General features: G+C 38.2%; 1 protein-coding gene across 10 annotated transcripts in view; it reads right to left on the reverse strand.

Annotated features, from left to right (window-relative positions):
- ATE1 (arginyltransferase 1) overlaps nucleotides 1-17,008 on the reverse strand; it is a 183,558-nt gene that overhangs the window by 35,181 nt on the left and 131,369 nt on the right. For all 10 annotated transcript variants that reach the window (XM_030940843.1, XM_030940839.1, XM_030940844.1 and 7 more), the window contains one exon: nucleotides 15,365-15,485. In XM_030940843.1, coding sequence (XP_030796703.1) covers nucleotides 15,365-15,485 — 121 coding nt within the window. The remainder of the gene's footprint in view (nucleotides 1-15,364; nucleotides 15,486-17,008) is intronic.

The raw sequence follows: 17,008 nt of genomic DNA on the forward strand, positions 1-17,008 counted from the left end.
TAAATGTAAAATCAGAACTCAAAGTTCTTGACATCAAGGCTCAGATTCCTGTATTTAAACTTCTCTGCTGTTTGCTCATCCAGGAAATATCTGCTGATGAAATTATCTGTGCAACTTACAATTAAATGACCCCCCCAAAAACGAGATTTAAAAAAAAAGAAATGAATTAATTTGAAATTTCCCTGACACACTCAAATGCATCTTTGACTATATTACAAAATAAAAAAGCATAGTATTTCAGGCTAGAATGTGCCCAAATGCAAGTCTCTAAGGTCACACCTTTCTCAAAAGGCAGACACACATGGAGAAACCAGACACTTGGCAGACAAAGACGGTTACATTGTAAAGGAAACAAAAGCAAAGAGTTATTTTTAAAATACTGTACACAGTTGTGTAGTTTCCTAAAATAGATAAACGATATTGTATAATACTACAGGACAGAATTTTGTTTTGTTTTGGATAGTTTTCAGTTACATATCTAGTTGAGGACATAATCTTTGGATGTGGTTGACCAATAAAATTACAAAATTTGACCCCAATAAAATATACAGAATATTAAAATCTTAACTAATACAGATAGTAAGCCCTTTATAAGAACATAAAGCCTATTGGGGGTAGGGGACAAGGGGAGGGAGAGCATTAGGACAAATACCTAATGCATGAGGGGCTTAAAACCTAGTTGAAGGGTTGATAGGTGCAGCAAACCATCATGACACATGTATACCTAAGTAACCAATCTGCACATCTGCGCATCCTAGAATTTAAAGTTAAAAAAAAAAAAAAAAAAAAAAAAAAAGAACAAAAAGATCTGTGCTACAGCTCTAAGTTTAAATCTACTGTAGAAGAGGAGAGGAGGAAAAGAGCCAGTCTGTCATCTCACCAATTTATAAGTGATGTTTCTTACCCACAACTAATATGTGTGTATACATAATAAGAATACAACACAAATTGCAAGCTATGTGCAAAGTTGGTATTTTATTTATTAGTATCACCAGCATTAAGAAAGCAGGTCCCTCCACTGACGGTATCTAGGGTAGTAACTGGTCACTCAAATATGGCCACACAGGACAGTAACTTGGCTGAGTCAACACCTTCTGTAGTTTGACCTCACCTTTCAGGTCCACAGCCTGGATGCACCTATCTGTCATCTGGCAAAGAACTGTGTCCAGCCAATGCTATGAAATGTCTAGTTAGTCATTTACATAGGTCCTTCCAGTGACAAGAACACTCTAATACGCCTTCCCCATCCCAAATCCCTTCTATTTCATTTTTTCTCATTTAAAAATTAAAAAGTTGTTTATGCACACATCATAGTTGTAATGTGCATATATTAGTTGCAGATGCCTAACAATAGTTGTACATACCCATAAAGGGGTATATGTCATATTTTGATACACACATACAATGTGTAATGACAGTCAGGGTAATTGGGACACCAGCACCTCAAACACTTATTTCTTTGTGTTAGGAACATTCCAATTCCACTCTTCCAGTTAATCTGAAATGTACAATAAATGACTGTTAACTATAGTTGCCCTATTGTGCTACCAAATACTAGATCTTATTCCTTTTATCTAGCTGTATTTTTATATCCATCCCTCTTCATCCTCCCTCCCCCCGACCCTGTCCAAATCCCTCCTATTTCTAATCAGTCATTGGTCTCATGAATATTTACTTAGAGAGAAAAGCAACAGGGTCATCGTGAAGATGAAATAAGATGATACATGATAACCCTTTAGCAAAATGCTTCAATCAATACATATTAATCACTGCTACCACTACTGTATCACTAAAATAGAATTCATGGCAGAACTGGAGTGAGAATCCTCCCCACAAGTTCTCCCAGGCTCGTGTTTGTCAAATTGTGAGTGGTCCTAGGCATGAAATTCATGTAATGGGCTGTGACCAGCATTTCTTTTAAAAATTAAAAACTAGAACAGATTAAAAAATACCACAGTATATACCACATAAGTGAGGGTGAGTACTGTTTAGCCCATTTTTGTTTCAGCTGTGTGCGTCTGAACGCACGCACACGTGTGCATAGATACATGAAAGTGAGTATTATATGTCAACATAAAATGCATGTCTTACAGGGGACTACAGTTGAGAGTTTGGAAAACACTATTCTAGGCTCACCTAAAACTGCAACTTCCATCTTCTGATCACAACAGTGAGGAAGAGAGAAGGTGGATGAAAGGGCAGTGTGGCAAAATTCAGCACAGTTACGGAAAACAGGTACGCACTAACTTGGGTGCTCTGGAATTATACATCTTACATTTGTGTAATGCATTCTAGCTTTTAAGTAGTTTGATTCTCACAAAGGAATCTTAAAGATTCAGAGGTCATAAAACATATCAGGATCTTAACTTATGTAGTCTGAATTTCCCACTTCACATACAGTGAAACTGAGGCTGAGAAGTTGTGTTCTGCCTAGTCACAAAGCTAACAACTGGCAGGACTAGAAAATTTGTCTTTAGATTTCTAAACACTAAAAATACTCAGTGTTCATGCTCCAGTTACCTGGTGTTATATAGCAATGGTCAAGCATTAGGTATAAATAATGTTAATGTGAATAGAACAATTTTGGAAGCTGTAAATGAATAATCAGAAAAGGTTATGAGTAATACCTAAAATTCAACTGGCTATAACTCCAATATCCGAGATTTGAGTGACTCTAAGAACATGACAAAATGTTCCATCAAGTTCATATCTCTTTAGAGTTAAAAAGGAATCAATGACAGACCTTAAGAGCTAAGGAAATACACAAGCAGTCAACATAGAAACCTCTTGGCTTTAAGAGATGCCAACTTCATGGAGCAGACAAATAGTGATGCAGGGGGACACCTGGTCACGCACAAATACAACTGGGTTTTTGTATATTAACTTTCATGTCCTGAAACCTTGCAAAAATTCACTTATTAGTTCCACTAGTTGGATAGTGCACTCTTGAAGATTTTCTATGTAAACAATAATTTGTGATTCCACAGGAAATGTTATGTAAATAACTGATTTAGACTTGTGATTACAAACTAAGTAGAAATTTAGGTTTATTGTGTCTATAAATGTAATTCATCATGTTTTTAAGAATACTTTGTCAGATAATTGAATTAAGAGGGAAACTGAATACATTAAGTTTGTAAAAGAAGCTTAAAATGTTTAAAGAAATTTAATCGGGATTTCATAAACGCAAACATTATTCAAAATCTTCTTAAAAATAATTGCTAAAATTTGCAAGACTTATACATTGAAAATAAGAACTGTAATTTGCATTTAAACCTTTAAAGAAGAAACAGATGTTACTCTAATAGATTGTTACTTTAATGAGCTGAATACTAATTTCTAAAATTAAAGGAAACCTTGAATCATCTTTCCTGCAAAGGAAAATTATGTTCATGGGCACTGAAAACCTCATGTTTAACAGTTAATAACCATACACCCACAAATTGGGAAACCTAACACATAGCTTTAAAAGTTGAGACAACCGGTGTCTTTCCATTGTAGGCTGTGATCTTTTAGTGGGGTATGAAATCATCTTACTGTCATTTTCTTTTAAATAGAATAACAAAAAATAATGGAGTGCATCGTATTTAACGCCCTAAGGATCACATGAATCAAAAAATATCTTTCTCTAAAAACCTGTATTCTACTTATTCTCCATAATATATTGATACAAACGAGGCACTTCATGCTTCTTTATGTTCACTGGGGGTTGGCAGCATCAGAACCGTTCGGTGAATGAAAAGGATCATCATTCTGGACATTACCATTCTTACACCTAAATGGCGCCAAGAAACAAAAACCTCCAGATGCGTCAAGCTTTTTTTTTTTTTTGAGACATTGTCCTGCCCTGCTCTGTTGCCCAGGCTGGAGTTGATCCCACGCTCTAGGCTTCCACTGCAGTGGAGTAACATCAGCTCACTGCAGCCTCCACCTCCTGGGTTTAAGCGACTCTCCTGCCTCAGCCTCCCAAGTAGCTGGGATTATAGGTGCACACCACCATGCATGGCTAATTTTCGTATTTTTCAGTAGAGACAGGGTTGCATCATGTTGGGCAGGCTGGTCTTGAACTCCTGACCTCAGGTGATCCACCTGCCTCTGTCTCCCAAAGTGCTGGGATTACAAGTTCAGGTGAGCCACGGCGCCCAGTCATGGCCAGTTTTTGCTAAATAACGTGGATGTTGTCTTGGCTACCTCAGTCTTCTTCAATGACTTTCACTTTAATCCTACGTTAGCTTCCCAATACCACGGCCACATCTTGTCATACCTCTGAAATAGTAAAACCAGACACTCGCTCTCAACACCATTTCCTATCCTTCCAGCTTGTTCACATACGCCACTACTCTAGTTCTCCAATTCTTTGACCTTTCTATGTTATCTTGGCACATTTATCCTCTCTTCAGTTCCTTCCTAACTGAATTCAGAACGATTTCTGTCTAAGTCTTCAATACTTGCTCTTTCCCTGCAATGGCCTGGTAAGTTCCTAACCCTGGAAAAGCCAGGCTGCTGAAGAAGCGTCACATCTACATCAATCTCATCACCACCAGTCTTAACCAGGCCTGGCCATCAGCTCCATCTCTCATTCTTCTCAGCAGCTACTTAACACACCTGTTCAAATCCCTTACCTCTCTCCTCACCAGCACCTGCTTCAATGGAAAGAGAAAAGGCATCAAGTGAGAAAGTGCTCACACCAACGTATTTATCTTCACTCCCACTGAGCGAGCATTTCCTCATCCTCTCCTAAGACAGGAAGGGTCTTTCTCTCCAAAGCTAATCTTCCTATCTGTGTTCTTGATCTTTCTCATGCTACATTCCTTCTCAGAGACCCTGATGTGTTTTCATCTTTCTTCTACATCTTTACTCTTTCCTTTCCCTGACCTCCATCAGTTTCTGAAAATGCTCAAACCTCTCATCCCCTTCCTCCATTAGACGTACTGCTCTAGCCAGTGTCTTCAAAATCAAGTTTCATTATGGCGGCTTTCTTAACTTTCACTCTAGTTTTAAGCCACGATTCTAGTCCCACTAAAACTAAAACAGATCTTCACCAAGATTGTCAAAGGATGTTTCTTAGGTCCTCTTAGCAGAATCCGATACTGTCACTGCCTCCTGCTTCTGGAAAATGCTTTCTGTGGCTTTCTTGATTTCAGCGCTCTGGGCTTCCTCTTCCCTCTCTGGCCTCCAATTGAATTCTTCATCTGCTCAGTCATTATATGCTGGGCCCTTGGGGCTGTCCTCTGCTCCTCACTCCAGAAGGCAATCTCACTCACTCTTAGGGCTGCCACTCATGGACCACGTCTCCCAAATTAGTGGTTCCTTCCCAGATTTCATCAGAGTTTCAGACCTACATGTCCAACTGTCTCCTTGATATCTCTACCAGATGTCTCACAACACCATTGTTTCCACACGTCCAGAACTGAACTCACCATTCTTCTTCTCTGCAAAACCTGCTCCACCTCCTGTTTCTCATTTCAGAAAAGAAGTCAGTTTCTGTCAGAACCTACATAACTCTCTTCACAAACTCTCTCCCTCCCCATCACCAAACACAACTAATCACCCAATTCGGTGGGTTCTACCTCTTGACTATCTTTTGCATCCATCCATTTCCTCTCCATTGACCACTGCCATCACCTTGGTCCGTCAGACCATCATCGTCTTTTGCTCAGATTACTGCATGCAAATCCTTCTTAACTCTGCTCTTAACCAATTCCCACCCTTTCTCCACAACGTGGAGCCAAAGAACACATCTGCCAATGCCCACTAGTGCTTAAGATCTCTTCATGGCCTTCCATTACCTTCAGCATAAAAATCTCAACTCCTTATCATGATTTACAAAACCCTTTACTAGCCAGCTGCATCTGGTCTGCTCTAAAGTCTAGCTGCACTCTTCGCCACCAGGCCTTCTGAATATGTTCTTCTCTACCTGGAGCACTTGGTGCTTGTGTTCCAACCCCTGTTGAAATCTTCACTTAGGCCACTTCATCCGAGCAGATTTCCCTGACCTCCTACACCCGTCAAATTCTGGAATGAGGACCCTCCTATGGGGACTCACTGCCTCTTCTTTCTCCCACATGCTGCTTATCACACTTGACTGAGTGTGCTTGATAACTGTCCGTCATCCCCACTAGGTTCCCTGGGGGCTGGCACCTCCCATTAGCTTAATACCTGGCTCAGTAAATACATGCTGAGTGAATACATTTATGAATTCTTTAAATTAATGTTTCTATTTTTGGTTGGCTCCTCTTTTTCAAATTAAGCTAGCTTTTCATTTGTTTTTTTTAGAGTCTAATACCTTCCCATGTTTTAGGTCCTTACTCTTCTTGGCCCCAAGCAACTGACATGATCAACCGACATGAGGCAACATGTTACATCAGTCTGCACTTTTTTTTTCTGTATTAGATACCTCTTGGGCATTGCCTTTCATCCCCTTAGCCTCACTTCTGACTCATGCTACAACTATGGTGCCGTCCTGTAAAGGAAGGTAGGCAAGGAGGCAAGGTCTGTCTCTCTTGCTTCCTGCCTTTCTGATGCAGCAGGCTGGTACACATGTAGGAGCCTGCTCTGTATTTGTCACGCACACACTCAAGTGCAGAGGCATTAACACTCAATGGGATACCATCAACCAATGGAAAATGGAAGCCAGCAGATAAGTCCTTCTTCCTTTGGCCCCTCAGATGTACATCGGTGTCTCAAAAGGACTGAGCTCCAGTCCTTAGAGTGATGGATCACACAATAACACATCCTTCTACTGACTTTTCCTCCTTCCCGGTTTATTCTCCCTAGACCCTACTCCTGTTCCAAGAGACTATTTCCCAAATAAATAACCTGAATGGAAGGCCATGTTGCAGGATCTGCTTTTGGAGAGAAACTAAGCTAAGACAGTCTCCTTAACATGAGAAGAGCTCAGAACTTTACTCTGGTTTTTCTTTTTTGACAGGGGTTAGTAAAGCAGAAACTTTAATTCTTTCCCTATTGTCAACATGCCCTTCTTATTTTCAGACAGATTTCATATTACCAGTGAATGATGCACAGAAGCATGAACAAGCCGTTTCCTTTGAATGATATCTATTTCAAATGAATGCCAGTTAGGAAAATACGTTTCTTACCAGAAGAAGAACCTTATCCCAGTTTCCATATTTATATTAAAAACATTTTGCTAGCATGACATAAAAGAACACTCTAAAATAAACAGAACTTCACATACCTTCAGGTTATAGCTTATTTTTCTGCAAAGAGACCAAGTATTAACATCCACAAAAAAGAATCTAAATAGTTTAAAAATACCTTGCAGGAAAAAAAAATGCAGAGACTCCATTCTTCTATGAAGTCGGGTGTGAATGATTTAATTCTTGGACTGTTATGTCTGTCTGCGAGTCAGCTGTTCCCATTACTAGTAGACATTGTATTGAATGTCAAATAATGTGGTTTCTAAAATACAGCATCAAGTATCCTTTAAGAATTTTTCTCAGTTAAGCTAATGATTCAACGTTGTGTTTCTATAAAGCCACAGTTAAACAAAAAATATTTACAGATAATTCACAAGGCAGGAAAATGTTCAATCAAATGTGGAAATTTTAAAGCTGATGAACAGCTTGATGATATTCTAGGATACCCATCTTTTGCCCCCTTCTACACTTATTTAATGTATAATCATTCATTAACTGTCAGAGATGACTGAATTTACCAGCTAAGCAAAGTTTTTAATTTTCTACATTTATTGCTGCCTTCTAATATCACACAAATTTTTTAAATTTCAAATTTGCTTATAAACAGGATGCAGGAAGATCATTAATGTTTACAGAATTTTAATGCTTTTTCAGTAGTTGTGATGGTTAATACTGAGTGTCAACTTGATTGGATTGAAGGATGCAAAGTATTGATCCTGGGTGTGTCTGTCAGGGTGTTGCCAAGAGAGATGAACATTTGAGTCAGTGGGCCGGGACAGGCAGACCCACTTCATCTGGGTGGGCACAATCTAATCAGCTGCCAGTGCAGCTAGAATATAAGCAGGCAGAAAATGTGACAAGAGAGACTGGCCTGGCCTCCCAGGCTACATCTTTCTCCCATACTGGACGCTTCCTGCCCTCGAACATCAGACTCTCAGTTCTTCAGTTTCGGAACTCGGACTGGCTCTCCTTGCTCCTCAGCCTGCAGACGGCCTACTGTGGGACCCTGTGACAGTGTGAGTTAATACTCAATCAACTCCCCTTTATATATATATATCTATTCCATTAATTCTGTCCCTCTAGGGAACCCTAACACAGCAGTAAAAAGTTTTTTACAATTTTTTCTTTCTTTTTACACTCCTCTCAGCTCATACCTATGTTTTTCACTTTCAACAAAATAAAATATCCTTGTGAGGTAGTTACATGCTTTCTCGAAATTTTAAAAGTACAGTATCTGTTCCTAGATCAGCATATTAAAAGAACTCTATTATCATTAATCAATAGTGGTAATCCTATTTTTAGATAAAAGTATCTGAACTCAATACCCTCAACTCTGAAACATAAAAGCACACTCCATCTATATTATGTTTAATGCTTAGAATTAAGATGTTATAAAGCCCCTAAAATAGAAAAACCAAGTATCCTAAACACTCCACAGGTTTGCCAAGTATTATAGTTTACAGGCTGAACCATGGTTCTGCTATATTAAGATTCTCACTTTTATACACTTCGACAGCTCAAAAACCCACATGCATCTTCCAACCAATGGAATCATAGTTTACCTGGCAGCACATTTTTTTTTTAGTGGTACATAAAATAAAAAAACTGAAAACTGATATCTTATTTTCAATAACACACTGTAGTTCAACCAGCACTTAAATAGCTGGTATGGGCTTTATTTTTATTTTTTAATTGGCATTTTGGACAACTCCCTTAAAATATTTAAAAATGTCACTTTTCTATACAAACAAATGAAGCAGTACTCTAAGATGCCACAAAGCAGGTGTAACTAACATTTATAGACATGCTCTAAAGCATCATGATATTTTTTAACTTACTAAAATGATTTCTACTATTTACTACAGAATTAAATAAAATAAATGAGTAGCTATAAAAGGAACTGGTGTTTGGGGAAAATTTTTTTTCTGGTTTTGAGACAAGGTCTTGCTTTTCTGCCCAGGCTGGGGTGCAGGGGTACAATCACAGCTCACCGTAACCTTAAACTCCTGGGCTCAAGCAATTCTCCCACCCCGGCCTCCCGAAGTGCTGGGATTACAGGTGTGAGCCACATTGCCTGGCACTCATTTTGAAATTTTAAAACCTATTCTACAAGAAAAAAGGGATTAGAGAAATATTATTTAGTTGCTAAATGGAAATCTTAAGTCTGCTTTTCAAACCTGACTGGCCAGTGCTCTAACAAGTTTCAGCCATTGGCTCACTGCTCATGCATGGCTTATTGAGCAAATACTGGCTGGTTAAAATTTATAAACTAGTATGTTTTAAAATTTCTCTGCAAGACTGGCTTTAAAGCAATCTTTTAAAATGAGAACTGTTGAAGTTTATCTTAAGACATCTTAGTTTTCACATTTCCAAGTAGAAAATGCAAACAAGTAAAACATTATACTTCAGTCATGCACACCAAATACTGTAGCAAAAACCTGTATTTTTTCTTAGTGTTTTCACTAAAAGATCATGCAAACTAGGAAAGCCTAGTATCTTTAAACCAACAGTCATGTTGGTACCATACTAAATTGTGCATAATGTGTCTTTGATAATAAGTGGCTTAAAAAAAAATAGTAATAATACAGGCCAGGTGCAGTGGCTCACGACTGTAATCCCAGCACTTCGGGAGGCAGAGGCGGGTGGATCACCTGAGGTCAGGAGTTTGAGACCAGCCTGGCCAACATGGTGAAACCCCATCTCTACTAAAAATACAAAAATTAGCAGGGTGTGGTGGCATGTGCCTGTAATCCCAGATACCCAGGAGCTGAGGCAGGATTATCGCTGGAACCCGGGAGGTAGAGGCTGCAGTGAGCTGGTATCACACCACTGCACTCCACCCTGGATGACAGAGCAAGACTCCATCGCAAAAAAAGAAAAAAAAATTAGTAATAATACAATAGAGTGATATTTTTAAGAGGAGAGAAAGTAAACTGAAAAATTGGAAGCCTGTAACATTCGTATTTTCCATATTAAAATACATTCTCCAGATTCACCAAACTTGGGAGTCAAATTTCCAAGACATTTTCTTGTTTCAATGGTATCCTTTATAACACATAATAGTGTACAAGTGATTCTACTTCCAGCTGGCTACATCCAAGCACCACCATCTTTACCAGAAACAAAGAATATATGTTTATTAAGTATTTAGCAAGCAACATCATTCATTTTGCAACTTGAAGTAGGTAGTTCAACCTCAAACGTAGATATGAAAACAATTTTACCTTCAGAAGTATAAATTTAAAAAAAAGCTGAATTCTGCATCTAAAATAATTACGAAAGACACTGTCTCCTTAGTCATGAGCTATTACTGCAGCACCTTTGTAAGGCGCCCGAGGAAGTTGCTTTCTCCCTAGGCACTGTTTCCCAGTGATGAAAATGACAGCTTGGCTTAGGTATACCCTTTTGAGGGTCCATCAATACAGCACTCGGGAAGTGGTGCCAGGCTTGGAGAAACAGGCGAATGAATGCAGGACGGCGTGCTTCCTGAACCTGGTTCTTCCATAGACAGTCAAGGTCAGAGTGGGACTTACTTTTTCTGTGGGCATATGATAGAGAAACTGTGAAAGTAGAAAACAAAATGCTGAAAGTATAAAACCTTGCTGGCCAGGGTACCATGCCAGCAAGAATGATGGACAGAGTAGAGAGAAGAGAAAAGAAAGCGGCCTTTTAACAGCAAAACCACAATACAGACAAGAAGCTCAGAGTTTTGGGATCACACCAGGTACAAGCTTCTTTACGTTAGTTTAGATTTTCAGCAACTGCTGGGAAGAATTGAGGTGTGTTAGAAATTCACTATCCTGGGTAAATGGATAAAGCACTAAATCATGTTTAAGGATTTAAATTTGATATCCTTATTAATAATGAATGATTTAGCTACATTAAAAATAAATTGTAAGATTTTTTGCAAACATTTCAATGTATAGTACAGAATGAAATGTAAACTACTCTGGTAAAATATATATCCCACTATAATTACATACAGAAATAAAAATTATTCTTATTAGCCCCCTTAAAATGAATACTAAAAATAAGTATTACAAAAAGCATAGAGTAGTATTTGAATTTAAATTATTTTTTATCCTGATTAAAACAAATGCTACCTGTTACTTTTGTGACAAAAAATATTTGAGAGGTCAATACGAAATGTTCAACTATGTTTTCAGGATGAAATGAGTAACGGGGAAATCATAGGATAGTGCTTGGGAAATAGCATATGCTCAAGAAAGTTTTTTTTTTTTTTTTTTTGTAAATCTGGAACCAAGGATTTTAATACCAATGATAATATGATGTTTGCCCAACATTAAGAGTCAAATCAAATCATAGTTTTATCTATTATGGCTCTAAACCAATTACAAAATATTACAAAAAATAACAACACTTTTCTGTAAGATATCTATATTGGCTGGGCACGGTGGTTCACGCCTATAATCCTGCACTTTCAGAGGCCGAGGTGAGTGAATCGCTTGAGTCCAGGAGTTCAAGACAAGCCTATGCAGCGTGGCAAAACTCCACCTCTACAAAAAATACCAAAATTAGCCAGGCATGGTGATGTGTACCTGTAGTCCCAGCTACTCAAGAGGCTGAGGCAGGAGGATCGTTTGAGCCCTGGAGGCAGAGGCTGCCGTGAGGCAAGATCACACCAGCCTGGCCTCAAAAAAAAAAAAAAATCTGTATTAGATACTGCGCATCACACAGTAGCAGCACTTGTTTTCTTATGACCAAATTAATGGTCAAATTGTTTTTTACTGAAAGTAAGTTTCTACCTTATCAAAAGTAAGAAGTTAACACAAAGTATTAAGTAATAACGGTAACATAAGGATGCAGAATATTCGTTTAGTTTTTCAAAAAACACACATAAATATGTGTATACATAAATGTGTACAGAACTTTTGAAACCTATACGTATTCAGTTATTAATTTAAAAAATCTAAAAGACTTTTACTTAAAAATCGTTTGAGAAACTTTGGAACCCCTTTCTTTGAAGTAGGCAGAAGTCCTGCATTGAAAAACAAAGGACTTATCTAAGAACAAAAGGACTTCTTCAGAATTTTCCAAGTTGTTGCAGCTTGTCAATCCCTCCCCCCACAGTACCACAAAGTAGTGTATACAAAAGGATGGGGGAAAATGTGATTTTCCTTAACACTGGCCACTGACACACCTTGAAGCCATACTTGGTTTAACCAAAGCCTATGGTGATCAACTGTGCCTTTGCAGAATAATTTAACTACTCAACAGCTGGAAAGAGAAACAAGATTTAGTGAAAAAAGCACCATGCTGATGAACAACAATATTGCCCATATTAAGCTCTATTTTCTGAGTCAAAGTTTGGGTCACGTAAAAGTAAAACTGGCCCCAGAGAAGAGAACCGTTTCTCACAGATTGCCATTTAAACCTCAAATGACCATGTTTCACAGCAGGCTCAATACATTCCAGCATGTAACTGCATTTTAATTTCCTAAAACCACAGGATATAAGTCTGATTTCAAATAGTGTCTGGACTGTGACATTCAATATTGATAAAACTGTGTGCTATTCTCTTGAAAGTTCCACAGATTCAGCATATGCAAAAAAGATCTTCGATTTCTTCAAAGCATTTATTCTCAAAGAAATTTACTCCCGAGTTTTGTAAATGAATTCTAAACAATGAAGATTAAGAGCTAAAGCTACTGCCATAAGAAATGTAACCTACTAGTTATAGGAAAAGAACACACAATATATTCATCGCTCACAAGGATATAGTATGTTCTTGACAAAAATGGTCATTATAAGACTTTAAATCTTTTTTGCCATGTTCATTAGTATTTATTCTGGAAAATAATTTTAAAATATATTAACATGAATGTTTACTTGAATATCTATTCAATGGATAGAAATTATTCAGTCACCTTTTCAACTTTATAAAAGGAGAATTTGTGTTTAGTCTCCAAGTATTATGTAAGAAGAAATGCAACCTTTAAAACTGATCAATAAGGAAAAAAAGAAGGTGAAGCTATCATAAGTTGGGGAGTAAGAAATTTAGGATCATAATATTATTGGAATGCAACTTAAACGAAAAAGTTTTATATGTGAACATGAAATCTTTTAGTAAGATGTTCAGCAGTTTTCATCATAGGGACTGGACTGACCTGACCTTAAGAAAGCTAGAGGAGAAATTTTTTTGGAGGGAAGAGAGGAGAGTAGATAAGTATATGCTTTCTCTTATAATACTATTGCCTTTGGCTTTCAGCCTGACTCCGAAACTGGTTGACAAATTTAATGTTTGTTTTTAAGCAACATATCTGATCAATGAGGTGTAACTTTACTCAGAATGAAATGATCAGAGTTGACTAATAATTTCAGGTGTGGGAACTATAAAGCTCTGGTTATTCTAGGAAACCTAAACATCCAGAAAAACTGGGGCTAATGCCAGGGTACCTGGCATATGAGTCATCTGGGTCCCTATGGTCACTCGTCATCAGATTCTAAGGTACCACCATGTGTAAGAAGGAGTCACTCTTGATTTCATAACAGCTTTTCAAGGAGATAACAAAATATATTACATGAGCCTCTTTTTTTTTTTACACGAAAAACCTGATTTGTGAAACAAATGCACATCTTAGAACTGAAGAAGTTACTGCATCCCTTTCCCTGCCCCCTTATCTTTCATTTGGTTTCGCCCCACCTACTCCTCTCTCCTCCTCCAGGCTTTCCATTGATCTTTCCTTCTTTTTTCCCAAACTTAGACAACGGGTGGTAGCTAGAGAAATGTTCATACTCTTAAGAAATAAGGATCAGGCATCTCCCCTGTGGTGGGGTTCTATGAGGCCTCAAAGTTCAATTAAGCACAATTGAGAATATCAGGGAACTTTAAGGGGAAGACAAGCCTGTCAATTTAATGCAACCCATCCCGAGAGCATCAGCACCCGTGCCTGTCTTACAAAGCCACAGCTGAATGCCAGGACTATGAGGGCTGTGTGGAGAAGTGCTGCTTTGAACTGTGAGTGGTACTTAGACTACAGGGAGGTAAACAAAACTGCATGATTTTGCAGAGAGAGAGATCAGAGTAAATAAAAGTAAATGCAGACAAAAGCCTGTGGCAGATATGGGATGCAGCATTCTCATTTGGCAAGTGACCACCAAAAAACAGTAATGGGGGCTGTTCTTAGCATGTTTATCTCATTTTAATCCTCATTACAGCTCAATAAGGTCCCATTATTATCTCCATTTTAAAAGTGAGAAATCTGAGATCAGGGAGATTATTAAATTGCCTAAGGGCATACAGTTTACCAGCTAATCATGAAGCCAGGATTTGAATCCAGGAAGCCTAACTCCAGGGCTATACTTTTTTTTTTTTTTTTTTTTGAGACAGAGTCTTAGACTGTCGCCCAAGCTGAAGCGTAATGGCGCAATCTTGGCCCACTTCAACCTCCACCTCCCGGGTTCAAGCGATTCTCCTGCCTCAACCTCCTGACTAGCTAACAGGCACCCACCATCAAGCCTGGCCAATTTTTGTATTTTTAGTAGAGAAGGGGTTTCACCATGTTGGCCAGGCTGGTCTCGAACTCCTGACCTCAGGTGATCTGCCTGCCTCAGCCTCCCAAAGTGCTGGGATTATAGGCGTGAGCCACTGCACCCAGCCAGGGATATACTTTCAATGTCTGTATATACTCTTAGTACACAGATCATCCAAAGTGGAACAATGGGGAACAAAATATGGCTGGGACTATACTGGAGGGGTACACCAGAGGTAAGAAGAAAGTCAAAAAAGTATTGTCACAAAATCCATTACAGTCTGTTTGCCTCCATGAAACCATTCTACAACTTTATTCGGTCCAGTTGGTCAATATATCTATCTTCTCTACATTGACTAAATAATCCATCTAGAAGTCAATTTTTAGGCACTGTGATAGTTGGAAAAGATGTGGATATTGATATCAGCCCCTCAAAGCATATAAAACTAACCTAATGGGAGAAGCCAGTCAGTAAGTGGCACGAGCACATGAGGTTTCTTAATTTTGTGCCAAACTGTAAGTGTGAGTTTGTGTGCATATGCAGTCTTCCTCTATCTTATACACACACACACACACACACTCATGCACAGCACGCTCTATAATATATACAAAGCTACCTGGATCCTGTTAACAGCCACAGCCACAGCCACACACACATGGATCATAAAAACAAAGCCAATGATTTCCAGCTGAGCTCAGCTCCAAACGTACCTGCTTCTGGGTCCTGGTTGAAACGGCAGTACTTGGAGTTTTCAAGTGAAGGCAGGCATTGCTCAATGGGGACCCAAACATATGTCTCGGGGCACAGCAAATCAGAAGGTCTATACTGACCCTGAAGAAAGGTGAAGGGAAAAGGCACAGGCATTATTAACACAGCAATGCCAGAGATAAAGGGACCAGGGATCTAGGAAAGGTTTAAAGCAAAAACTTAAAAGTCAATCAGAAACTGTTTTACTGTAAATACTAAGCAACCCTGTAGCTGATAGCTTTCCCATCTCATGAAAGCACGTCTGACTCAAGGCTCTCTGAAAGTTAACCACCACACTTAGGATGCCTGTGTTGATTTGGAAAATTCGAGGTTTTACTCCCTTTTAGAAGAAGTATTTAATGTGATTCTTGCTGAGCTGACTGAGAATAATCAGTTTCAAAATTAAGTCGTCTTTTAAATACTAGTTAACAAAGAAATTTCTTTTCATGTATTAGAGTACTGTATAAAGTGAACTTATTTTTCAACATGGAATTTCAGTATCCTTAATGACAAATTTTTTAATTTTTGATTTGTAGACTCAGTTGACAATATTCATTCTGTTCTAATGTAGAAAGTACTGTCTTATCAAAATACTTCTACTATAAGCAATCCAAATTGATAATATATAATATAGAGAAGCTTAAGAAACAGAAGTTTCAGGCAAACATCTGATAATCCACTAAACTTTCTTCAAAAATCCCATTTAAAAATTTTATATATATATATCTTTTTTTTTTTTTTTTGAGACAGTCTTGCTCTGTTACCCAGGCTGGAGTGCAGTGGTGTAATCGTGGCTCACTGCAACCTCTGCCTCTTAGTTTCAAGTGATTCTCCTGTCTCAGCCTCCTGAGTAGCTGGGATTACAGGTGCATGCCACCACGCCAAGCTAATTTTTGTATTTTTGGTAGATGGGGGGTTTCGCCATGTTGGCCAGGCTGGTCTTGAACTCCTGACCTCAGGTGATCCGCCCACCTCAGTCTCCCAAAGTGCTGGGATTACAGGCATCAGCCACTGTGCCTGGTCGATTTATATTTTTATAATCCAATTATACACCTCAAATCTAACACAAAGACTATACAATACATGCTGAAGAAAAAAAATCATTCACTTAATGGGGATAATGAAGATGGTATAAATTATGTGAAAGCATTTTGTGAAAATTTTCGTAACTATCAAGGTTTTGTATTCTTTGGGCTTATTTAAAATTCCAAGTGTCTCTCCTCTAAATTTTAAAATTCATCATAGAGGTTAAAACCTAGTATAGTGTTTTTCAATTTTTTTTTTTTACTACAACCCATAGTGCAAAATACATTCTATATCACAGCCTAGTAAACATATTTGCAAACATAAAACCAGAAACAAACCTTCTAGTATACAATGCTTACCCATGTTATGTTCTAGTCTACTTTATTTCATTTTTTTAAAAATGCTGCTCATGAACCACCAAAACTGCTTTTACAAGCAACAAATGGGTCACACCACAGAGTTTGAAAAACACCAGCGCAAAACTCATTACAAAGAATACAGCTTAAGAGTTCGGCAGTGATGCTTTACGACAGAAAGGCTCTATACCAGGTGCTGTGTGAGTCACCATATGAAACATAGAT

The sequence above is a fragment of the Rhinopithecus roxellana genome, chromosome 11 (assembly GCF_007565055.1).
Source record: "Rhinopithecus roxellana isolate Shanxi Qingling chromosome 11, ASM756505v1, whole genome shotgun sequence".
NCBI lineage: Eukaryota > Metazoa > Chordata > Mammalia > Primates > Cercopithecidae > Rhinopithecus > Rhinopithecus roxellana.